Source organism: Acanthopagrus latus, chromosome 17, assembly GCF_904848185.1.
Source record: "Acanthopagrus latus isolate v.2019 chromosome 17, fAcaLat1.1, whole genome shotgun sequence".
NCBI classification, from domain to species: domain Eukaryota; kingdom Metazoa; phylum Chordata; class Actinopteri; order Spariformes; family Sparidae; genus Acanthopagrus; species Acanthopagrus latus.
The window spans coordinates 25,699,599-25,726,195 of NC_051055.1; the positions used below are offsets into that span (position 1 = coordinate 25,699,599).

At 39.5% G+C, this 26,597-nt stretch overlaps 3 protein-coding genes across 3 annotated transcripts; 1 reads left to right on the top strand and 2 right to left on the bottom strand.

Moving 5' to 3' along the window:
• Nucleotides 1-1,303: 1,303 nt before the first annotated feature.
• On the bottom strand, nucleotides 1,304-5,750 carry tspan13a (tetraspanin 13a). The gene is made up of 6 exons (XM_037073312.1): nucleotides 5,558-5,750; nucleotides 3,915-4,082; nucleotides 3,616-3,696; nucleotides 3,311-3,424; nucleotides 3,064-3,183; nucleotides 1,304-2,642 (listed from the first exon to the last, which is right to left on the bottom strand). The coding sequence occupies exons 1-6, from the start codon at nucleotides 5,618-5,620 to the stop codon at nucleotides 2,568-2,570; spliced, it is 621 nt and encodes a 206-aa protein (XP_036929207.1). The 5' UTR covers nucleotides 5,621-5,750; the 3' UTR covers nucleotides 1,304-2,567.
• A 1,904-nt stretch (nucleotides 5,751-7,654) lies between these two features.
• LOC119005729 lies at nucleotides 7,655-20,443 on the top strand. Its single transcript, XM_037073599.1, has 15 exons — nucleotides 7,655-7,666; nucleotides 8,100-8,163; nucleotides 8,306-8,386; nucleotides 8,474-8,581; nucleotides 8,660-8,854; nucleotides 9,429-9,586; nucleotides 9,910-10,031; nucleotides 10,495-10,645; nucleotides 11,739-11,893; nucleotides 14,143-14,324; nucleotides 14,881-14,982; nucleotides 16,880-17,074; nucleotides 17,205-17,359; nucleotides 17,564-17,682; nucleotides 18,265-20,443. The coding sequence occupies exons 1-15, from the start codon at nucleotides 7,655-7,657 to the stop codon at nucleotides 18,404-18,406; spliced, it is 1,941 nt and encodes a 646-aa protein (XP_036929494.1). The 3' UTR covers nucleotides 18,407-20,443.
• Nucleotides 19,644-24,302, bottom strand: gpatch4 (G patch domain containing 4). The gene is made up of 8 exons (XM_037073333.1): nucleotides 24,144-24,302; nucleotides 23,256-23,334; nucleotides 23,102-23,175; nucleotides 22,893-22,985; nucleotides 22,206-22,322; nucleotides 21,902-22,020; nucleotides 21,449-21,502; nucleotides 19,644-21,285 (listed from the first exon to the last, which is right to left on the bottom strand). The coding sequence occupies exons 2-8, from the start codon at nucleotides 23,332-23,334 to the stop codon at nucleotides 20,496-20,498; spliced, it is 1,326 nt and encodes a 441-aa protein (XP_036929228.1). The 5' UTR covers nucleotides 24,144-24,302; the 3' UTR covers nucleotides 19,644-20,495.
• Between the last annotated feature and the right edge of the window lie 2,295 nt (nucleotides 24,303-26,597).

Sequence of the window (26,597 nt, forward strand, 5' to 3'; positions counted from 1 at the left end):
AAGACGTGCACAGACAACATAAGGCCTTTCTTTATTCTGTCTTCTTTATCGGGATGAAAAAAAAAATAGGCGAAGATGAAAATCAGGAGATCTAAGCAGCATGTGACAGACTAACTCTGCTCATGCCCCCAATCTAAGTAAAGAGCATGCAGACAATGTGATAAGAGCTCCCCAGATAACAACCTCACAGTGCTGGACATGATCAAAAAAAAAAAACGTATCTGAAAACAGCCTCTGAAGAGCAGCAGATTTACAGCCTTCCATACGACAAGATTTGGCTTTGAAGTTTCCAGCTGAGGGGGACAATTTTGAAATGTGCTGACAGGAGGGCTCGCCATGTTTAGCGAGGAGCAAATACACAGAAACATGAGTGTGATGGAGCACTTTGATCACTGTGCAGGAGGAGACTGAAGACACGGTGACTTCAGCTCACTCAGTGTTTTCTGTCAAATTCTACTTTTTGTTCATCCCACAACTCCTGTTATTGCCTTTAACCTTCTCATGCTTCTCTGCTCATTTTGTTTAATCAGTGACTGTTCACCAATCAGCTGCTTTAAAAGGTCAGCTGGGGGGCGTGCAAATTAAACTGCCTCATTTGGAGTAATATAACAAATACTGTAGATTCACAAACAAAGTTTTATATTTAAGAACAACACCTTCACCGTGTGCTTCCTCTCTGCTTCCTCCTCAAATGATCTTTGAGCCTCGAAGCACTTCTGAGCGTTTCCTGCCTAAAGATAGAGAGTATGTAAACTCCTGACATAAAACGCTGTACTCATATTCTCATAGTTCATCACGCAAGTCATAATGCAACGACTTTTCTTTGTATGTTTGTCACTGAATTTTAATCATTGTTCCTTATTGAAATAAAGACGTTATCATCAAACAATGCTTTTAAATGTTTTTTTTTTAATGTCTAGGGAGGGACTGTGTGTAATTATCTGTTTTAAATGAATAGAGCTAAATATAGAATGCATTCAATTATGTGGTGTGGACACAGAGACTTTTGTTTCACGAGCAGTTTGAGTTCACGGTCACCTCGGTGAACAGGTTGGACTGCTGCCCGCGGAGCCTGTTGGCTCATTCAGAGGAATCTAAACAGCGAGTGCACTTCCTGCTTGGCATCCTGTTTTGTGGTGAGGAATGTGAGCGAGTCATGTGGCACCCAGTGACGTGCCCGCCTCTCCGTGGGCACTGAACATGACAAAGCATAGATGCACCAGCTTCTGTGCATGTTCTGCAACTCTGCCTGTTTATTTCATATGAGTAAAAGAAAACCACTACAGCTGTGTGACAAATAACATAACGAAGCATGATTTATGATGAGTTTATAATATCCACATGTGATTTAATGTGAAACAAAGAGCAATAAATACACATGCAAAGCAAAAACAGACCTGGTTTGTCAACTTTATAACTTGATCTTAATCTTTCCTGCTCTAATGACATCTGACACCTAAATGGTCACCCATGAATCTCTGGGAGTGGTGAATACAGCCATCCAGCCATTATGGTGCTAATCTAACCTTTATTTGCATAAGGTGTGTGTATGCTGAGCGCACACAGCTGCTGCTGACGCCAAACACATTTAAACAGATTAGAATTAAAGAGACAATAACTACCAGCAGGTTTTATATGTATCCGGTTTCACGCAGAGAAATAGTTTGACACTTTGGGAATTGAGTTTGTTTTTCTTGTCGAGAGTCAGACCAGAGGATAAATACCAGGTAACCACAAGCAGCCAGTTAGCTTAGCTTAGCTTAGCATCAAGACTGAAAGCAGGAAACAGCTGGCTCGACTCTGTCCAAAAGTTACAAAATCCACCTAAAGCTTAGCTAAATAATCAACATGTAATATCTTGTCGAACTGTACTGAGGAGGTCGCTACAGATGGCTAATATGTGGCACATAATTTGTAAGTGTTAGAGGTGCTAGTAGGGCTGAAATTGTTATCTTCAGACAGACAGGATAGCTCATTCTCCCTGCTTCAAGACTTTATGCTAATCTAAGCTAACGGGCTGCTAGCTGTAGCTCCAACTTTACTGTATACACAGGAGAGTGATCGATATCTTCCTATCTAACTCTGGCCAAGAATGTGAATACGATTATTTCTCTAAATGTCAAACTGTTCCTTTAAAGAAAAAGTACAAGTTCACAACAGCAAAGATCACATTATATAAATCAAATTAAGTAAGCTGCAAAACTGACTTTGAAAAATGAAATTACATCTTTTTTTTCCTCACCACACAAAAGCTGAATTCACAAGCAGTAAAATCTACCTTCGCTCAATTCAAATACATTCAAACAGCATATATAAATGGGCAACAACCCGAGGCTAATGCTAACAAATGTTAGCTGTGAGCCAGCTTTAGATAGAAGCTGGCTGGCATTACTGTGACAGTTTGCTGACTTTTCTCTACTTGAGTTACTTTTAACACCAAATGATCCTTTGTAACATCTGCTGAATAATTACAACTCCAGTCTCCCTATAAATCTTACAAAAATGTCCAGAACTGTGCGAGTCACCAAACAGGAAAATAATTATTCAGCGCTGGATTTATTAAGTGGTTATAGGAAGGCTCCAGGATTCGATCGAGGATCTTTGATGTTTCTGTATCTGTGTGCGAGCCAAACTCCAAGGATCTGAAAGGAGAGATTACAGAGGCAAAAGCGTACCGCGAATCAGAATTTACAACAAACTTCGTCTCAACACAATCCGTCGTAAAGGATTATTTTGAGCGTTGCAGCATTCTCCCAAAGAACTGAAGTAGATGGAGAACTCATGCAGCTCGTCCAGTGTAATACAAGTCACAACATTTTATTAAAATAAGTCCCCAGCTACGTCAGTTGTTGTGGAGAATGCTGCAACACTGTTCTGCTGCAAAGCTCCAGAAATGTTTCCCCAACAATGAAACTTCAACTTTCCATCGGCATGTGTGTGAGTAGATAATGACTTTTTGTGTTTGAGTGAACTGTTCCTTTAATATCCAAGTCTGCAGCCATTTTACACCAAAATCCAAATTTATATAAACTCATCAGCTTTGTTATCCCGACATTTACTGACCTCTGTAAAGCTGAAGAAGAGTCCGATTCCCCCAACGAACCGCAGCACCTCGCCCGTGTACTGCTGGATGATGTTGGAGCACGAGTTACACGACGGTGAGAGGGTGTCATGAAAGCATCTCTGGATAAAGAGGAAGTAAGAGAGACAATTCAGCGACTTCCAGAGAATTGATCATGCAAATCATGATCACATTGTTCCCAAGAAGAGGAAAAACAAACAAAAGGATATTCCAGTTGATTTTACTCACAGCGGGACACGAGCCGTTGTAGTTGACGTAAGAGAAGCCGCAGCAGTCGAGTGTTTTCTCCACGTCTTTTTGAGTGTCCTCGGATTTGTTCCAGCCGACCTCCAGCAGGAGGTTCTGTAAAGGAAAAAAAACACAACCTGGTTGGATCTACAAAAGGTGTTAAAGCTGCATTTATTTGAAACACAATTAGAACAGGCCAACATGATTTTCAAAAACACAATTGCATACAATCTTTGGGAAATCTCACTGAACAAACGTGAGGGTCTTTATGTTTAATTAGCTCAGGAAGGACAAAATAAACTCACCTGTTGGTCTTTATTCAGGGCCAGACAGGCACAGGACACAGAAAACTGCACGACGAACACTGCGAACAGGATCATCATGTACTGGAACAAGTTCAGGATTTTTTATGTTTGGATTGAAAATCATTGTAAATCTGCTGCTGCTGCACGAGAACCGCGAACACAAAAGCTCAACAGAGGAGCAAAATCTTCCGAGAGCTTTGGGTTTATTTGCTTTTCATTCTGCAAACAACAGCAACGCTCAGGAGGCGTGAGGTTTATTCCCCCGCGATCCCACAAGCACACGGAAACCAAAAGGATACGAAGAAGAGCAGGACCTGGTGGTGCTTCAGGGCGCCGCACAGCCCCACGATGGCGACCAGGAACAGGAACGCGCCCACGCCGATGACCCCCGCCACCACCCTGATGCTGGAGACCAGGCCGAACCATTTCCCCCAGGCCGCCACGCCCATCAGCAGCAGACTCACCAACTGAGGAGGAAGGAGACAGAAGGAGACAGCGTCGGCACGGGAGGAGGAGGAAGTTCAATCAGTCACCTCTCCACAGGAAGTCTCCACACCAGGGACAAACAGCTGGAGGGTGGATGCTGTACACCAGCCGGCTGAAGGTGTTCTTGCTGGGGTAAAAACTAGCATATGATTCGGCCTCTGTGGTTATTTATCACTGACACCAACACACATTTTTCTACGATGACGTTTTTCTCCCTCTGAAAACTGCATTTCCAAAATATTCTCCTGAGTGTATGAATCTTAAAATGTTCAAACACACAAAAATAAAACAACTATTAAAATCATGACGATGTGACATCTGCTGCGTTCTGTAACAAACAAACATGTTTCCTGGTTTCAGGCAGGACGTCTCTGCAGCACCACACTTCATGTTGCTCTGTCACATTTGACCCTCATCAGAAAACGAGCAGCTCGTATGATTTTGGTTTTCACAGATGGAAATATTCTGACTTCAATTATATTTCAATGAACTGTGAAGACAACATTCTTTAATACATTTTTCATCTTACAGATTTGACTTTTCATCTGATAATTTTGAATTTGGCGTATATTCTGACTTTACATTTTAAAATTTTGACTTTTCTTCCGATGATTTCTCATCTCATAATTCAAGGCGATTCAATTTTGACTTTCGTCTGAGCATTTTCTCTGATAGTTTCGTCACATATTTATTTTTTTTTTTGTCTGTTTTCAAACTTCTTGTCTGATAATTTTGATTTTTCATGTGAAACTTTTTGTCTCAATTTACAATTTGCCTCATAATTTTACATTTTTGTCTGATCATTTTGACCTTTGTCTTTTTGTTTCATAACTTTGCTGTCGAATTTGTCTCATCATTTTTGAAATTTTGTCGGATAAATTTGACTTTTCATTTTATAATTTTGCTTTTTCGTCTCACACTCATGATTTACAACAGAAATGTATCCCTCATAGCTTGGTTTTTATCTCGTTATGTTTTTTTTCTTTAAGTGGCAGAAATGGGCTTCTACAGAAACTTGGTTTTGGCATTAAAAAGGATACTTCAAGTTAAATATTTGCATTTTTTTATTTTGCAATCAATGTAAATCAATTAACGGTGGGCCTCCGAGCAAATAAACAATATAATGAAGAGTTGACAAAACATCTTCTCCAGAAGATCAGCAGCTTTTTAACAGGAACACATCAGTGTTCATGTCAGCTGGAGTAAGTCGCCAACTCACACGTTCATTTATCTTTTATTCAAAGCGCTGGTGACTGTAATCAGCTCATAACCCGCCCTGATCCTCCAGCACCTGTCAGCTGCTCCTGCAACAAGGAAGCTGCTCACAAACATTTCCACCTCCTGTCGTGTTAAAAAGAATAAAAATAAAAATAATAATAATACAACAACCTGCATGTCGCTCGTTTCTGAGTCCAGACGAACAGCAGCAGGTTTAACAACATGACTTCATACTTACAACATAAAGTATGTTGAGAGCGCAGAGGGAGTTCTTAGTGCAAACAAATCCGCCGCAAACCATCGCTGCTCCAAAACTCAGTATATCTCCACTCAGTGAGGCTGTCAGGGTCCAAACTCCTTCAGGCTCCTTCTCCCTCTTCTTCTTCTTCTTCTTCTTCTTCTTCTTCTGCTTCTTCTTCTTCTTCTTCTTGTCTGCAGGTGAAACCACCAGGGAGCGTTTCCTGGACAGATCGCTGCTCGCTGATTGGTCAGATCACACGAGTCACATGTTGTTCCTCCTCGCGCGTTTATACCGTCAGACACAGCTCGAACAGCTGTTTGACTCTCTGCAGGTAAAAGGTCACTTTAATCACTTTAATGTTCGCCCTGCACGCCCTGTTTATAAAGACACGTTCAACACTCATGCCACTGAGAAAAAACACAATTAGTGCAATTTATGTTCCACATGAAAAACTACCAAAAAATACCAAATTGATATTATTTTTTGGCTTTTTTCCAGTCCTGATAAAAACTACCAAATATTGATTCATTTTCAGTATTCATGACACTTTAAGTTTGCTTACATGATGTGAAATATGCAATATGATTCCCCATATGATCAATACATAGCGTTTTTATGACAGTTTTCGACATGTAACTTTCTTTTACACTGAATGTGATGTTTTATCAGATGTGTGAGGGTTCAGATGTTAAGAGGGAAATCCCCCCATGGGTCAAAATTCAGGTAAATTGTGCTATCAAGTGAAAAAGAAGTTTAAAAAAAATACAAAAACTCCTCCAAGACCACAGAATGAAAGCCTGATAACATGTCTAATATATACAGTGTATCATATATTTATTATATAAGCTGAGGTTGGAATACAAAAGAAAGAAAACAAACACCTTTGCTAAAATGATGCAAAAATAAACAAAGATTATGAAGCGTAATGTTTTCAAAATGTTACTGAACAACAGCTGTCCACACACCTTAATATCAAAACTCAATAATACTTAATTTCTCTTGAGTTACAGATTGTTTTCCACTTTAAAACAGTCAGAAGTTAAATACTTGACACATTATGATCGTTCTCTATAGCTCCTCCTGGTGGCTTTAAATAGCTACTACAACTACTACATCATCAGGTGGACTGTAAAGATGAGAGAAAAGACATAAACGAACAAAAGTTTCACATTCAGTCTCACTCAAAAACACAAAACAAAAAAATGACACAACCAGAATAGATTCCCAGCAAAAGTTATTTAAAGAGCGAGGAACATGACTCAGAGCTGCTCCTGGTTTACATGCCATCTTTGTTTTAGCGTTCTTCAGTAAAAGGAAAAGTTTAAACACAGACAGATGACTGATGAAGTATTTTGGCGAATATTTCTTTCAGTTATACTTCAAACAAAACATGATATTCGTCTCCGAGGCAATAATCATCACATGAAGTACGAGATCTTTTATTACTTTCCAGACGTTTGGATGTTCCTGTTATTTTAAACATTCTAATTAGCCGCCTGTTGTCACATAGTAGAGACAATTCAATTGTGAAAAAACTTCTCCTTCACTTCACAATGTGACGACACACTGTGGAGTTCATAAGGCCGCTTCTGCAGATAAAGGAACTTTGACCTTTGCTCGACTTCGAATTGCACCAGTTCAGTGTCATCACATCTCTGAGCCGACCAAATGAATGAAAACCAACATTCATCTGATGTTTGCAGAGAAGATCTAATCCACGGTGATACACACAGGTGAAGTAAAGGCAGCGCAGGCACAAACAGGGAACACAATATTGCTATGTGCACATGTGAGTTTGACATTTTTTTGATGTGACTGATTCAACTTTGCATCGTTTTAACTTTTCTCTCTGTAATAATACGACCTGTGATGTCCTGCCCTGTATACACACATCCTGCCCGCCCTGAGCCCGACAAAAAACAACTGGTTTTACATAATCTGACCCAAAAGAGGAACTGCAACTCACGTAGTAACTCACAGTTGGTTACCGTGTCCTTGACATGACACGCGTTTAAACCGCGGCGGTGGTTTCTGGTTTGTTTCTGACTTTGGTAGAAAATTGTCTGAATTGTCTGTAATAAACCTGATCGGACGATGGAGGAAGAAGTGAGCTATGCGTCTGTGACTTTCAGGTCTAACAGCGTCTCAACACGCGGTGAGTCGTGCACTCTGTTTTTTTTAATGAAACAGCCTGAGCGCAGCCAGAACTGGTGGAAAGTAACTAAGTACATCTGTTCTGGCACTTAAGTACAGATGTGAGGTTCATGCATTTAACTTGGATTGTTCTGCGCCTTGTGACTGTAAATCTTCTTCCCAATCACATTCAATTTGAACATACCATACATTTTTAGAAAGCTCTTTCTCTCAGTTCAACATTTTAAAATCTTTCTTTGTCTATGATCTGTGATGTTTGTGGCTGCAACATCGCAGCATTGCAACACCTTGAGTTGCTGAACAGCGTTTTGGAAACTTTGGAAACTTTAGCATTTAGCAAGTGCTCGACCAGACAAAATTACTTATTATTGTCTTTATTGACAAGTGCCTTAAAAATATCCAGGTTCAGCACATCTCTCCGGAGAGGCTACAGCTAGTCAGATACTGCAGCAACTTCCTGTGGCTTTGACAAAAAAAAAAAAAAGAGATACAAATAAAGTTTTTTGCCACAGACTAGGAAGTGACTTGTGAGAGTAACATTGAAGTAACAGTGAACTTCAGTTCCTCTAAGACTTGTTTGCTTTTTTGCAGAGAAACCACAGGACCTGGAAATAATCTATGACGAGGTGAAGGGTGAGCAGCAGGGATCAGACACACGTCCTGTCAAAAAAGGTTTGTTTGGGTTTACCGTGACTGAAAAATGTGTAAAATATGATAACAGTATATTTGTATGATAGATTGTCTTTTTGCTTTTGGCAGATAATAAAAAGAAAACTCCACTGTTTACTCTGCTTCATGTGGTGGCAGCAGTTTTGGGGATTATCTGTGTCTCTCTGCTGTCAGTCCTCATCGCCCTCAGTATCTACTGTAAGTACCTGTTCTCAAAGACTTTCAAGGCAGAGTGACGGTAACAAGTGAGTGCAACAGTTTTGTCCCTGATTGCAGTTGAAGCAGTCGTGTCAGAGCGGCTCAGAGAAAACAGCAACCTGACAGCCCAGAATCTGCAGCTGTGGACAGAGAAGACTGATTTAGAGAGACAATACAAAGAACTGGCCAGAGAGAGAGACGGACTCAACTGGACCATCGGAGTCATCCTGGAACACAAGAACTTCCCGGTGGATCGACACTGCCCACAGAAAGGTGAAACACAACACAGCAGGTTTTGCTCTGTTTGGGTTTTGTCACTGCTCCTGTTTATCAGCTGAAACCACTTTAGAGCTCCACAAGTGTGAGAGCAAATAGATGAGTTCAATGTACAGTTGGTTTGACAGCTGCTTTTTAAAAATTACTTTTATACTTAGCGGACGCTTTTGTCCAATGCAATTTGGGGTTCAGTATCTTGCCCTTCGACATGCAGACCAGGGGAATCGAACTAGCGATCTTCTGATAACAAGACGCTGGCTCTTGAAAAAGTCAGAACCCAAATACATTTTTCACATGGGCAATAAACAACAACAATGTTTTTGTTTATCATTTCAGTATTATACATAATAAATAATGCATTTCAAACAGTTATTCTGTCGCCTGTAATACATCACACTTTGAGCTATTTCATTAATTGAAAATGTCTCAACCTGACAGAGAAACTTCACATTAAGTGTGGCTTTTTACACCAAACTAATGAACTAGAATTACATGTAATACGTAATGTAAAAATTAAATAAAGAAAATGACTGTGAAATTATAGTTTTGCTGTCTCGTTCTTGTTTAACAGTGTGTAAACCTTGTCTGGACGACTGGCTGCAGTTTCAGACCAGATGTTACTTTTTTTCCAAATCTGATTATTCGGAATGGAAAAATTGGGCCACAAGTCGTGAAGAGTGCAGAAAGACTAATGCAGATCTGGTGGTGATTGACAGCCAGGAGGAACAGGTAAGTCATAGACAGAAATGAAAATGCATGGTATCTAAAACTGACAGTAATTTAGATCCACAAACTCCCTGAGTTAATCCTTTCATTGTACAAATACAGTAAAACCTCATATTTGACCAAAACTCACAAATCCCACATTTCATTCATTTTAAAAACCTTCTTTATGTGTCTCTTATCCTTTACGTATTTTCTCTCCTTGCTGAAGCATGTTGTGTTGCATCTTTTTGTATGAAGTGCAACGTAGTAGTATATTTATTGAATCATTACATTATGATTAAGACAAAGCGATTTTTTTTTTCTTAACCACTGTATCATAATTCTAGGAATTCATCAATAATCACACAATACCCCACTATGATGAAAAGCACGGCTACTGGATTGGCTTGAGCAGAGAGGCTGTGAAGGACGGGTGGAAGTGGGTGGATGGAAGCAATGTCACTGTGGCGTAAGTGAAGCTTGTTCGTTCAACACATGTACAACCCAAGTTAAACACAACCAACTGGAAACAAGAAAAATCCCACATCCCAATCAATCTTTTTTTCCTTTTCATTTCTTCTCCAAAACTACATAGCCTTAACCACTTTGTATGTAACCCCGTCACTATATCATGTAAATATGTATATATCTCTATTTCTTCCCTTTTTAATTTCATTGCTTATTTTTGCTATTGTTCCTGTTCTTTCATTATGTTTCTGTTTTTGTAATATCATGTCGCTGCTGTGACAAACAAATTTCCCCATCTGTGGGACATTAAAGGATCTCTGATTCTGATTCTGCCAGAGTAAAAGTTGGCAGAGTATGTGTCGGCAAAACCGTAGATAAGTCAAAACTTTACGTTCTTTTCTGTACCTTGAATATGTACTTAAGTACAGTACTATCACTGAGATTGTGATATTTTTCCTCTGTAGGTACTGGAGGACACAAGAACCTGCCCACAGAGAAGTGTGTGCTTTAAGTCTGCCGCGTGCAGCTCCTCTGGCCAACTGGGACAAAGTGAACTGCAGGGAGTGGAACCGCTGGATCTGTGAAACAAGAGCTCTGATCAAAAGATCAGCCCCATAATCCCAACAAGATCATTTAGCATTTAAGAGGTTATATAAGCTGTTTTTTTATCAAGTGATATTTGATATATGAACTCATCTTTTTTTTTTTTTTTTTTAACTCATCTTGCAGACCTTTTCTAATTTATTGCAGTGATCCATTTCTTTCCATCACATTTATGTTACAAAGAGCAGGCTTCAATGTTTGTATCACTTTGAGAGATGAGAACTCAAACTGAATGAAATATTCATCTTCTATCTACTTGTTTTTATTGTTGTTGTTTGTTTGTTTGTTTGATTTCTGACACAATCCTAATAACCATATGTTTTACCATTGACGGCATAGTTATTGACGTTTTTCTGGGCTGTACGGAAGCCGTTGAGGGCCAAGTGTAATCCATTTTCTAAGCTCTGAATTTGTTTTTTCATGTGTGAAAAATAATGATTTTTCTTTTCAAAGAAAAAAAAACGCAATGCTTAAAAAGTGTGAAAAAAAATTCACAGGAACTTTTTATGTTTTCCATGTGTGGAAAAAAATTTGTTTTTTCAAGATGAAATTAAGGCTCATTTTTGTTTGCTTTTATAAAACTCATTTTGACCACAAGGGGCTGAAGTGCAGGACTACTCCCGGGATAAATAAAATGAGAAGCATCCATGTTCTTCCAGGGGAGTTTTAATTCTCCCATTCAGGTTGAACTTTAGCAGTGTGAGGACAGTGAAACTCCATGCATCCTTCAGCATTGCGCTTGTGTGCCACCGCAGTATTTCTATGTGAACACATGAAATTAAATGATGTGGAGATGGGCATTCAGGGCATTTAGCGGGCGCTTTTGTCCAAAGCGACTTACAGTAATTCATACATACATTCATACAGTGATGGCGGTGGCTGCCATGCAAGGTGCCGGCCAGCACATCAGGAGCACTTTGCCCTTTGACATGCAGACCAGGGGAATCAAACTAGTGATCTTCCGATAACAAGGACCTGGATCACCCCAGAAAACACTGCCACTGCAGCTGCCCTCTCGTCTGCCTACTCCTTTTCACACTCCCTGACACAAACTGGTCGAGGAGGAGGAACTGGCCTCCTCCTGTCCCTCATGTGGTCCTACCAGGTTATTCCCCTGGACAACCTTTCCACATCTGCTCTTGATCTCAACATTGTGGTGATCTATTGCCCTCCTGGTCCTCTCATACAAGACGCAGCACAACTCCTGGTCCAAGCGCTGGTCATCATCTCCCGCCTGGACTACTACAACTCCCAGCCTCTGTGACTAAACCGTTGCAGCGTATCCAGAACACCTGAGCACGCCTCGTTTACAATCTTTCCAAATTCTCCCATGTGACTGACTCAACATGATTGAGAAACTTCACATTAAGTGTGGCTTTTTATTCTCATGAAATTCTCATGAACAGTTTTCTTCCTCTTGGTTCCACACATGGAATTTGTTGGAAAACAATGTATTTATTCTTGTGAAAAAAATAAAATGAATATTATTCTCTGTTTCTGCCATGAAAAAATAAATTATTGGGGAAAAAAAATTCACCTTGTTATGTGAAAAAAAAAAAAAAAAATTAATCACATTTCCCTCAATATAATGCAATTGCATCAGATTGGATTACATCAGATTGTACAAATGTACCTAATAAAATGTGTAAATAATCAACATTTTATAAGAATTAAATACACATTTTAAAGATGATATTCTGTATTTTAATCAATGTCAAGAAATCCCATGAAAAGACAAAAACAAAGAGTGAATCAATCCAACTAAGTGTCATTCATCCAGCCAAAGCCTGATACATCTTCACATCCACGAGTCACATCACTGTAGGCATGACAAGTTGTCTTATTTCAAGGCAAACCCACACACACACGGCGTCTTGCTGCCCTGAATAATCTCCAGATCACCATGTGTATTCATCAGCCACTGAAATTAGTCAGAGAAATGTGTTCCGTGTGTTCACAGTGACCTTGACCTTTATCTTGAGACATGGAGTTCATGAGGTTGGGGACACACGGGACCGAGTGACAACCTGAGTCCACGACTGTCGACCTGCATGAAGACATAAAATCAAACACACACGCACAGATTGATGCAACGACAGTGACAATACACCAGTGTCGTCACAACAACGATGTGTGCAGTGTGTGACAACTAGACTGTTTGTTAATACCATCCAAATGTGAGACAACCCACGTCACAGACGTGACTTGTTAAAAGTTTGAGGTCAGTGTTAGATGATGCCGATATGTGACAACTTCTTCTGGCGCAACGGTTTGCACATTTTCTTGTTACAGAAATAGCCGTACTTCCGAGAACAGAAGAAATTAGACATCTTGAGTAATCAGTGACATCTCAACCACAGCGCAACAGTTTGAGGATGGCACCAAAAGGTGGTGGAGGGAAGAGGAACAGATTTATTTGTTCTCCAGAAGGCAGAGTTGTAACATTTAGATTTCACACACAGCTCACAAGCATCTGCAGCTGAAGCACTGGAGCGAGTACAAGCAAAGTGTGACTGTTGAGGATGGAGGAAGAAATCAACTACTCTACAGTGGTTTTTAAAAATGGTCACCTCCCCCCAAAAGGTGAGTAAATCCTGCTTTTTTGAGCATTAAGAATTACAACCCAGCTTCCAAACAAACCGTCCTCTTTTAAACATAGAAACTTTGTTAACCTTTGACACCAGCAACATGTTTCAAACAAGTTGGGACTAAAGACTGGGGAGGTTGTGAAAAGTTAAAAAAAAAAAAAAAAGCACAACATATTCTACAGGTAAACAGGTTAATCATCAACAGGTGATCATGTCATGATTAGGTATGTAACAATCATTCTAAAGAGTCTTTGTGGAAAAATCCTTGCAGTTACAAATTCATATATAGTTTAACGCCTCTTTCTCCACGTCACAGTCTCTGTAATCTCAATGTTCCTCCATGGTTTTGGTCCACTGTGATCACAAAAGGAACAATTTTTTGAATAAGTGACGCGAACACCAAAACTGTCATTTGTAAAAATGGTGTCGTGCCTTAATCCTGTTGTGTCTCAGCAGAAAGGGGAAAAAAACTCCTCACTCAAGACAGCAGGAGACAGAAACATGTTGTTTTATTACAAAGTCACAAGATTAAACTTGCTGCAATAATGTGGTAATAAACAAACATTCAAAAATAGAAATACAACATTTTAGGCACTGAACTTAACTGCATTTACACTTTCAGAATAAGCAGGTATTTACAAAAAACAGTGATGCTGATGAGGTAAAATATGAAATATACAGTTTTTCTTTAAACTGAGCGTATATGTAAAGCTTTAGCGAATTATCAGCAAATGTACTTTTTTTTATAGCATTCTAACATTTTTGGAATCAGGGTAGCACATTTAATTTACATTTAATTAAAATGCATTTGATGTTGTGTCCCAGTGTTTGCAGTCTGTAAACCACAGATGACAGAGTTTCATCAAAACAGCAGAAGAAAATGTTTAATTGTGACCGTTGTGGTATTTTATCCCTCTGAACTTCCATTTCAGAGACAAAGCTGTTGTGGTTCTTGTCATGTCCCCTCCTGTTTAATCAGGAAGAGACCACTAACATTAACTCTGATTGTCTCATGATTTCCCCATGTTGTCGCCCAGAGAACAAAGAGGAGCCGACCATTTATGATGAAGTAAAGCCTAAAGTTCCTCCTGCTACTGAACCAGGTGAGTTAGAAAACCTGTTCAGTATCTTGTGTTGACTTCATCAATTAAGCTGGATAAACCATGCAGAAAAAAATAAAAATTTACACTTAATTATAGTGATTTATTATTACTTAACTAGGAACTAGTTAGAAAAACAGCTTCATAAAGGAGAAAATAAAAAAACAAATGAAGTACAATTTGTTCCTCATGTCTTTTAAAGAACCTTCTGACAACATCTTACTTTAATATCGGCTGGTTCTGGTACGCAATTTTGCAAGATTTACTCTTAAACCTCTAAAAACCCATCAATAATTTTCATTACCATGTCCGCTGTGATTACAGAAGCCATTAAGGCAGTATGTCAGAATGTGTTTTGGTTATTAGGAATAAATCACAGTGGTTCAGTGGTTGATTTCAGTCATCTAATCCCGAAGGAACAGAGAGAGGAAACCTTCACATGCAGTGTTATCACAGTGACAATACTTTCTGCATGCAGCCATGATAATAACACTGATGATGAATGACTTGATTAGAACTGCGATCCTGATTTGAATATGAGCGTTCTCATTACGAGCAGATGGCGAGGCAGCTGCTGCTCGCTCGGTCTTTCGTGTGCTGGCCGTGTTCTCGGTGATACTCTGCGTCCTGCTGCTGGCGAGCGTCGGCGTCATCGTCTACGGTGAGTTTCATTACAGTGCATGCTGGGGGCAAAACAATTACAGCAGGCTTACAGACCAGCAGAGTCAGCCTCCTACCAACAGAGGAAAATAAATATATATATATATTCAACGTGAGTTCAGTTTTCTCTGCTTGCTGTTTTGTTTACTTCTTGGTTGGTTTTACGATATTTTATGACACAACTTTACATTAAAGGACCAACACAAGTCGTGCACGTCACATTAACAGATGTATTTTACTCATAACCGTGACGGCCTCAGTCTACACACACACTGTTAAAGCATCATGAGCTTTTCTATCACACATTTTGAGTAAACACTTTCCCGTCTCCTTGCCATGTTCAAGTTAAATGTCAGTTTAATTTAAGCTCTCAGTTTGAACTTTACCACTTAAGGTTTTGCTCTTTAAATGTGACTCTTTACCTCCCGTTTATTGTCACAGCCTTATTGTTCCTCATAGAGAAATAACAAAATAATCTTTTAATTGCATCTCTTTTAATTTTAGCTATGATGCAGTTTATATCCAGTGAAGAAGATGCTCTGAGCGCTGGAACTAAAACAGTCTGAGCAACCTTTTCTGAATGAATTTATGAACGCACATATATTTAATTCTGCTCAACAATCATCTGGCAGATGTTTATGTTGGAAGCATTAACCCATGTGTGTGAAGTTGACTTTGTAAAACACCTTGGAGCTGGATGGGGAAGGAAACAAAAGAGGAACTAGAAGTTCAGTGGCTGGTGAACTGCTCTACCTGTCTGTGCACACTCACTAGTGTCAGACCACACATGCAAAATGCGACCTTGAGTAAAGTTTACATCGACTGTGGTGAAGTTTGGACAGACTTTTCAGCTCAGTGTCATCAGAGGAGCGTCTCTGTCGGTCTGGGCGCCGGCACAAAGGATAGAGAGATCTGTTTTCTGCATCGGAAGAGGCACTCTGTAGAAATATTGAATATATTTTCAAAATCTGAAACAAAAAAAGAAATTCCACCACTTTCCTCCATGTTTTGACCCCTTTCACACTAGAAACACACTAGAACTGGCGCTTGTCTTGAATGGGAACAGGTACAATCAGCTTTCATTCCCGAGTCAAATGACTGAGCAGCTGTCACAGGTTGTTATTGGCTCCAGCTCCAATCGGCAGTGACATAAGCATCACAGCCAGGCAGACACCCAAACCTGACTAATTACTTTGACAGAGACGTTGAAGTTTCTGGATGCTGGCACATAAAAATGGCCTTTAACGTTACTCATTGTTTATCCAGACATTCTTCAGTCAGCGTTGAGTTTGATGGAGACTGTTAAGTCAAAGATTTTTAAAAAAAAAAACTAACCAACGTAAGATCGTCACATACCTGCTGCTTTCCTCTTCTTCCTTGTTTTATGGCCTTTTTGTGCCGTCAAACGTGGCGCAACTGGCAAAAAGCAAAAAAACAAAAGTCAATGCATATCTGCTGGCAACTGGAGAGGAGTCAATATCCAGATGTTACTGTGTTTTCTGGCATTTACAAAATCTACACACCAATTTTGGTGTAAAAATGAATTAAGTGGTGCTAACATTAGCAACACATGATTTTTTTTATTTATTTATTTATTTTTTTTATAAAGCAAGATTTAACTCAGACAATTCAGTGCAAAAACTGTCCATATGCAATTTAGATGTGTACATTAATGAAATGATAATAAACTGTTTAATTGTATTTCTTATGCCATTTACTCAAGTCAACTAATCGTGCACATTAAAACACTCCAACATCCAAACATAGAGAAAACAGCGTCACTGTAGTTAGAAAACTGGTCAGATGCAGAAAAATAGAAAGTAACATTTCTCTAATATTGACACTAAATGAATCCACTGACTGACTGATGTGTTGTCTCCTTCTCCTTCTCACCGTAGTCAGCGTAGTGATGAACCAGCAGGCAGCGATCCTCAGCAACCTCATGGCAGAAAACCAGCAGCTGATGACGGAGAGGAGCGTCTTGGAGAGAGAGACAGAGGAGCTGAGCAGAACCGCAGGCAATCTCGACTGGACCCTGGGAGTCATTATGAAGCACGACAACTTTCCAGTGAGCGAATTCTGCCCAGAAAAAAGTAAGTGCTCCTCTCTGCAGTATGTCCTGCATGTGTGATGTTTTTGTGTCTCTACATTTAACGCTCAAAATAAGAGATTCTAATCCTTCGTCGTTCAATTTCTCTGTGTTTTTTTTCCCCACGGTTGCAGAGTGCCAGCCGTGTCGGACAGACTGGATCCCGTTCGAGGGAAAGTGCTACCTGTTTTACAATAAAGGTCCTCCGTGGCTGACGTGGAAACAGAGCCGGAAGTATTGTCAAGATAGAACTGCAGATCTGGTCGTTATTGACAGTCTCCATGAACACGTGAGCTCCAGTGTCATACAGTCGCTCATAAAGGTTTTAATTGTGCAACATTTCCATGCAAACTCATAGTAACCAGAAATATAGTTTCTATGTATCTCAACCTTTAGATTGTGAAATGCAAAGGACAAACGTTTCTGGTACTTTACCATTTGGCATTTCAAGTGTGCATGTTTTTGACAATCTGCCCATGGGTCTGACTTACAGGAATTCGTCAGCAATCACAGCAAGTCCTACTATGACTGGGCACATGGCTACTGGTTGGGGTTGCATGAAACTGTTGACAAAAACTGGCGCTGGATCAACGGACATAACGACACTCTCGGGTAAGACGGCCTTTTCTTTTTAAATGGAGATTCTAACGTACTCGTGAACACCCGGTGGGTCGCACCCCAAACATAAGATGAACCCAGGTTTCTTCTAAGCTCTGCGGTAGAAACTTGGAATATCTGCAGAGGTGTTCAAAAACACAAGTTGCTGCCCTTAAGCAAGGCAGTGAGCCTTCTACAACTTATATGGATCTACGAGAAGGAGATTTTTGGCTGAGGAAGAGAAAGTGTGGTCAGCGAACTGTGTAACTAAAAGTTTGGAGCACGATTTTAAATTCTGGACCGCAAAATGAAATGCGTACTAGAATATAACTGTCCAGATTACAATCAAAGTGTCCAAAGACGAAGACAGTTACTTGCTTTCTTGCGAAGAGTTAGATGACAAAATCAATCTCTGATAGATCTGTTCAGTATATATGATGCTACAGAGTGTCTTCCCATTGGTTTGCTGGCCCATTATTCCCAATCCCCAGCAGTCCAAAAAACATGTCCAATTTGCCTTTCACACCTTATTTCTTCTGTCATATTAGTGGTAGTAGAGGTGTTTTTAACTGATTGTGTTCTGTTCTGCGATTGAAGCTATTGGATCGTCACAGAGAAACTTGGCAGCGACGGTCCATACGCACTGTTGATCCCCGGGAGGCATCCGACAGCCAGCTGGGACAAAGCGGGTTTCATGTATAACAGATTCATCTGTGAGAGTGACACTCTGATCAGGTGATCAGTCATCAACCAACTTTTGATTATCATGTTGTGTAAAAAAAAAAAAAAAGAGACATTTCCCAAACTGTACCACCAATCTTGGGGGAAAAAGGAAAAATGAATGAAATTAATATATTTATTATCCTGAAATAGCCTGAGGATTATAATGGTAATATGGTAAGTGTCCATTATTCTGTACAATTGTTTAAAAAACTACGATTATGTATTTTATCAGCTACTTCACGTTGTCTACCTTTTTGGACAGAAGTCTAGTTTGACTGACGCCAGAGACGACAGCAGCCAATGCCTGTACATGCTGCTAATTTCCACTAGATATCAGGGTTTTTCTTATATATACAAATAGGTGAGTAAGCACTGATTCAATGGAAAAATTCAACCATCCATCAGTCACATATCAATGTAATCGCTGGGTAAGTCAGTGAACATGTGATCACTGCTCAGTGTCTTCTTTGATGGAACAACTTCACCGGTTTCCGTTCCTGTGGTCGAGTTAATAATCAGATGTGTTGTGCAAAAACAGAAAAGAAAAAAAAAAAAGTTCTTGACAGATGCCATGTAAACAAATCATTTTGTAATTTTTTATATTGGTAGGGTGATTGTGTCTCAGTATTTTCTTATCCACTTGTTTTATTTCATTGTTTTATTTAAATTTTTATCCTGTTGTTTTTGTGCACATTTGACAAATTGTGCTTCATAAATAAAATAATTGCTTTTTTTTCTGAATGTATGAGCATTAAATGGATGTATGTATTCTGTGACAGTTATACGAAGGTCATTAACATCCAGGAACACGCGTGCACACGTCAGCGGACTCAAACCTGTTGGAAGTTACTGAGAATGAATGATGACTAACATTACGTCCTTCCTGTCACAAACTTTGTAATTTCTCCTTTTCCAAAGTCTGGAAAAATACAGAAATGACTTCAACCCAGAACATTCTCTGGGGTAAAGAGTCGGATTATGAACTGATAAAACGGCAGCTTCATATTGTTGCATTAAGAAGATATTGAATATTATTTTGAGTGGCGTGCTGTTCATCACTGACAGAGACTCAATGTGCAACAGAGGTTTAACAGTGTGACCTTTATAAGAGATTATTTATTAGAGGAAGTGTCAAACTCATTAAGAAAAATATAATCACAGATTTTTATTCACACCATGACTGGCATTTATTTTATCCTTTCTAATAAAGACAATAACAAATCTGAACATTTCAAGAAATCTCACAAGCGCGGTTTGAAATGTCACATCATTTATTTTGCATTTAAAATTTCAGAATTGTAATAATTGGTAGTTTCATCTTATGTGGATTACATTCAATACAGACAGATGTCAAACAACTCCAAGAAGAGTTATTTATGATGCAATTCTTGATATTTCATTAGAATTTTCCACTGAAATGCATATTCAACACTAGGTTGTCAATATAGGCACCTTAATTGGCACAAGTTGTAATAATTAAAACCCATCAAATGTCAACAACGACTCAGTTTAGAAAAGTTTTGCTTGGTTTGCATTGTCTGGATTAGCAGATCAATTATTTTAAAAGAATCAAACTAAAAGATTTACTGATTGATTCAGTTGGACACATTTCATGTTGTAAACAATCACAAATCTTAAAAAGTCTGCATCACCTGCAAATAACTAACCTGCCCTGGTTCCCTCAGTCACTTGAAGCTCTGCAGCAGGTTATAATAACTTTTACAGCTCAGATAACATTGATGAAAAATCTATTTGACAGCATACAAGTGAGGTTAGATGACTTATTTGAGAAAGTGCTTGAAACCCATGACCAGTGGAGTGACCCTCTGTCATAGAGTTACTTACAGATATCAATTATTTTTATTTTTCCACTTTGAGAACCTTTTGTTTAGCTGGCAGATGAGGCACAACTACAGAGGTCATTATTTGGTTACTTGTCTCCAAGATATTCATCAACCAATGGAAAACCTGTTAAATGTGAGAGCACGGCCTCTATAAAGTTCATGTTTGGTGCATGACTCACCGGAGCTGATTCAAGGTAAGGCTCACGTCCCCATCAGCCAAGGAAAAAAGAAACACAGTCCAGAATATTTTGAAATTAAATACTACTCTTTGGACTTCTTCTTTTTCTTCTTCTTCTTTGGAGGAAGTGCCTCCTCATTAATAATCTCATCTATGGAAGGTTTGTCCTTTTTACACTTTTTCCTTTTCCGTTTTCCTGCTGTGTCTGCCTCCTCCAGCAGATCTGCACATTTCTTCTGGGTTATTGAAGCACAGTCCTGGACCGGCTCTGACAGGCTGGATTCTGTACTGTTACTCTCCTCCTCTTCAACAGGTTGACTGTCGTGTTTGGAAGATTTCTTTTTCTTCTTCTTCTTCACTTTAGTCTCAGCGTGCGGCTCAGCAGTCTCCTCCGGACTCTCAGCTACAGGTGAATGCACTCTTTCTTCTTCATTGAGCTCTGCATTTTTTTTCTTCTTTTTATTTTTCTTCTTTGTTTTGTGTGAATCATCTGCTTCACCGTTTTCTACACAGATCACATCCCCCTCAGTGGAAACATCCTCAGTGTCCTCATTAATCTTCTTTTTCTTCTTCTTCTTGGGTTTAACATCTGCTTCAGAACTTTCAGACACTTCGTCACCATTAAGCTCAATGACGCTCCCAGTGGATCTCTTCTTCTTCTTCTTCTCCTTTTTTCTCTGAGCGTCCTCGTCCGCCTCCTCCTGACTCTCAGCTCTCTGCTCAGCTGACTGGGAGGTCGGTGGCGTCGGCTCAACACAAACTGGTGAAGCACTTGCTGGTTGGCTCTTCTTGCCGTACTTGGCCATGAACTCAGCCTCCTGCTGTTCTAGTCTGGCTAACTTGGCATTCATGGTCAAGCCGTGCCTTGCTCCTCTAGAGAAAAACAATGAAAACTCAGAAACTAGGTCCTTTTATCCAACGTTTACTCATTCTGAACTATTATGATGTACATTACATTATTCTTTATTATTAACAGTAAAAGCTGTTGAACAGGAATTATAAATCAGGTTTTGAATAAGTTTATGAATGAACTTACTTGTGAGCTGTGCGTCCTCCACAAGCCTTCATTAGATCAGCATCAGACAGCTTGCTGAGTACCAATGAAAAACAGTGTAACACTGTTAAAAACAGCTTCAAAATACATTTATACTTTTGCACATCAATCAAAATTACATCACTAATAATAGAAGATTGTAATTAAAAACCTAATTGTAGATACTTGACACTATAAAACATCCAGAATCGAATGGAAGAAATGGTGCTCTGTAATTGCAGCAAGAAATGGATTTAGCCAACAACCGAGGTTTACAATGTCATGGTTTTAAAACTGTAAAGGCTCAGCAAGATCAGGTGTTTCTGTTCTCACTCGAAAAAGGGGCAGAATCTATAACTGTGACGTTTCTTATCGTAGTCATGGCAACATTTTTTGCAGCTTATTGAGAAAAAACAACAAATCTAAAACAAAGACTGCATCAAATGAAGTTCTTACTTGAAGGTGCTCGAGAGATCTAGTTTCTGGTCCTCCTCGTCTGAGCTGCTGCTGCTGTCGTTGTCTGAGTTGGAAGTCTTTGGCTCTGGCTGCTCCTGACCAGACAGCAGTGTGGCTGACTGAGAGAGAAGGATGGAAATAAAAAACAAACAGTTCAGACTAAAACACAACAAAGAATCGACCCTATCCAGTATTCTCCATGTAGCCAAAGCTTGACACAACATATTTCTTTGGCCATAAATCTTCACTATCAACTATTGACAGATATTTACCCAATAAATAAGACATAAAATGAACAAATCACCTTGACAAAGCATCCATATAGTCTGGCTTTAGCCTGCGCAGCTTTCCTTGGCTTTTTATTGGAGATCATCCCATCCTCTTCATCTTCGTCCACTGTCTTCTTCAACTGAATTCCATTCTGGATCAAACAGAAAACAAACAATTACCCTCTGACAAAGATGAAGCCAAGTGATTATGTATCTTACAAGAAGAAAAATAACATATAATAATAATCTCCTGAAGTGTCAAAATGTTTTTAATGATTGTTATGTTACCTCAACTGTAACTTTAATTTAGAGTTTAAGGATGTAAATTTAGCTTTCATACATGCTGCAAATGTGTGAAGATTTTTTGCAGACATCAAGCTGCGCCAAAAAATATTCACACATTTCCCCAACCATGTAGATAAATACAGCTACATTCACAGGAGGAGGAGGTGGATCGGTTTTCTCAGGCAAGGTTTTGCAGGTAACCTTCACAAATTTTTGGCTGATAAATGAGCTCAATATCACATTCTGAAATAAATCTTCCAGTTCCAACAAAATAAATAAATAAAGACAAAAACAAAACATAAAAACAGACACAACTCACTTGCATAATATTTTTTTTAACATAGCAAGACTGCCTCACTCACTGGCTTTAGGGTCAGTCTCCAAAGTGGTCATGTTTTCTGAGCACAGGTGAGTGTCTTTGATGCCTCCAAACTCACCTGATCAGATTCCACCTGCAGACTGGAAGAGGCCTTGTTGAAGACATGATCCCACCAGTGGAAGGTGAACTGCTCTCCTTCCTTATGGCCAACCTGACAGAGAAGACAAACGTGAGTCTACAAAGAACTACTTTCTGAAGATAAACCAGTGACAGATGTGCACATGTGATCCATTTAAAATAAGAGAAATTAAACCAAATGCCACTCACTCCTCCTTTGTCGCATTTCACTTTGACCTTGATAGCTTCTGATATGCCATTTTCAGCTCGCCCCAGTCCTTTACCTGTGGACAGAGTGGACTGAGTGAGAAACCAGCTCCTGGGTATGACACATTGATTCACAGCACCGATCACAGCATCTTACCATGTTCCCAGCCGTGACGCAGGAGTTGCTGCTCTGCAAACTTCAAGCCACGACTTTTCTCTTGTACAACTTCAGCCATCTGTGCAAAGAACATGTGATCAGTATTGGCCTCTCATTAATCTGAGACCGTCACTGTGGCTTTTTGAGTCTGTTTAGAACAGGCTGAAAGTCACTAAAACTGCTGGTCTATTAGTTGATACAGAGAACATTACTCTAATAACTGCATATCTGATAATCAATTCCTTTTTGCAGTTATTTATCAAACAAAATGGCAGAAAATGATCTGGTTTGAGCTGCTTGAATGTGCACATTTGCAGCGATTTGTCTGAATATCTTTGAAATTCTGACTTTTTGTTCAGAACAGACACACACACACCTTGGAGCTTTGAGAACTGGCAATGACACTTTATTTCTCAAATATCTAGCCCTGAGATCTTTCTAGAGTAATTGTTTTCATGACAAGCCAAGCCACTAATTACTAATCATTTGATCCATAAAATATCAGAAAATAGTGAAAAATGCCCTTCTACAACTAAATTACAACCAAGTTACTTTCTTAGCAGAACCACCTAAACAAAATGCAAACACTACATCTGTATGAACACATTTGCCATGTAAACAATTAAGTCAAAGGTTATTCACAGACTTTGCTACCATGCAATCTGTACACGTATCCGACAAATTAGTATTTCTCGTGGAAAACCCACATTTAAACTTTCTCAGGTCTGTATTCTCTGATGTTGACAGGAGTTGGAGTTGATGCTAACAGCTAACGTAAAAGCCAAAAGTTAAAAACATGCTAGCAGCAATTAGCCCATATTAGCAGCCTTTCGTCGGCTAAAATATTATACACAACAATAACACAGCAGAAGTCAGAACCCAACCTACCTCTCGGGGTGTTGTTTCGTTAAAACTGCATCACTAAAACCGCCTGACGATGCGTAGAAACATTAAAATGCAGCACCAGTCGCTTGTTAGCCATGCGGCTTTAGCAGAAGGCTGACATGACACCGGAAACACGTCACAGCAGCCCCCGCCTTCTTTTTCTTCTCGGTGTATTTTGCAGCAGCAGCCAATCAGAGTCCTGCTGGCCCAGCGCTGCTCTGCACAGAGCTAAAGTGGAAAAATAAAACTAATCCGAATTAAATCTCTTATTTGAATCCAGTTTGAAGCCTTTATAAACTTCTTTATGTATCTGTGATAATAAACTGTAATAATACACAACTGTAGCTTTGATAAATATCTTAAAAGAAGCAAAATAAGTGTAAAAATACCCTGTTACATGTAACAAAAGCACTTAAAGTTTCAAAAGTAAACTTCATGCAGCAGAATGGTGTGTCACTTTAATGTACTGTATCATATGTATTTTTAAAAATATCAAACCATTACCATTACATTACCATTCATGTTGTAGCAGGTTGAGGTGGAGCTAACTAATGTACTCTATACAAGCATTACTATCAATAATTTAACCCTTAACAATAGGCTAAATAATTTCACAAACTTGTATATTCTCTAACCATAACTGAATTAATTGTTGCACCATTCCATCAAATGTATCCTCCATATTCACCCTGATACTTCAAGTTTCTCTGAAAACATTTGAATCTGCACTAGAATTAGAATTAAATTATGCATGTTAGGAGAATAAGGGCTGCACAGGACGAGTTGTTAATGACTGTCCCAGTGGAGAGTCAGAGGATGTTGCCAGTAGATGGCAGTGTTTCATACCAGAAAGATAAAACACAGACTATTCAAGTGATTCTCTCACAGCATCTCAGGTGCCATCAACAGCAGGAGTTCATAAAATACATTTAACGAGCTAAATGATAAAATTAACCTTAATAAGGGGAGTTTTACTGGTTTAGACCTGCATACAGAAGCTGAACTGATCTGATGGATGTCTTTCAACTAACGTCTTGCAGGATTTATGATTTTCCTTCATGAGCCAGTTCACTACTTCAAATATTAATCATACCAAACTTCCAAATAATGACAGAAAAACATCCTAAAGCAATACTTCCCCAACATGGCAGAGCATAAATTAAAGCCTATTTATTTGACGTGTAACTTCTTCTTCTCAAAACTAATCTGAGAAAATAATTTGCTCATTTACTTGTTGTTACATGAATCTGCTTATCCTGATAATTAGTTGTCATATTTCAGCCATAAACACGAGACTAATAACAACAGACTTTTGGTTGCAAATGCTACCAGGATGTTTCCAGGAAGATTTTAATGTTAGAAATGACCGAGAGCTACACCCTGGATATGTTTCCAGCCCCTCTCTGTGTCCTCGGCCGTTTCTGGTCAGTCCCTCTGTGGCCTGCAGGAAACCATTTTTATTTCCCCCTGCTGTCGGTTTCCGTGCATTGAGGATGTTTGCTCCACCAGGCCTCCATCCACTAGTTGTTTATCTGTGTCAGCACTCAGCAGGGGGGGTAAAACACCCGTCCTAAACAGGCCGGTTATCATGGCTGGCCTACTGTTTGGGAGGAAGCCCTCCAACTGCTGACTGACAGTTATCTGAGAGGAGCTTATTACACAGCTGTCAATACACTTGACAGCTGTGCACTTATAAGGTTGAGGCAACAGTTTGGAACAGTTTTATATATATGAACAACACTGACCTGCACAAAGCCCTATCTATCTATCTATCTATCTATCTATCTATCTATCTATCTATCTATCTATCTATCTATCTATCTATCTATCTATCTATCTAAAGATGATAGAGATAGTCATATTTTTCCATCTGCAATCATCAGACTCGTCAGACTGAAGTTGTTTTCCAGGTATCATCCCATTGGACCATTTATCCCCCCTTAAATCCTAAACACACACACACACACACACACACACACACACACACACACACACACACACACACACACACACACACACACACACACACACACACACACACACCTGTGCATCAATGTCTGGAGGCCTGCTGAAGACAAAAACAACTCTGACTCTCCTCCTTGACCTCTCTCCTCTCTGCCACATCCCTCTTTTTCTCTCCTTCTCCTCTCTATCCCTTTCTCCTCTCTTCCTCATCCCCCTGTTCTCCTCCTCTTTTTCCTCCTCCTCCTCTTCCATCCCATTTCCTCCTCCTCCTCCTCCTCCTCCTCCTCCTCCTCCTCCTCCTCAGTCCCCTCTCTGTCACAGTGTTTCCAGTCTCCCTGGCTCCTCTTCAGGACCCTCCCCCTCTGGACTGGACCGCTTCTCTCTCTCTCTCTCTCTCTCTCTCCCTCTTTACTCACTTCTCAATGTTTACACCGCCTGAAGATTTCTCTAAGTGTGTGAGGAGCTCTTGACTCAAACGCCTTTCTTTTTTTT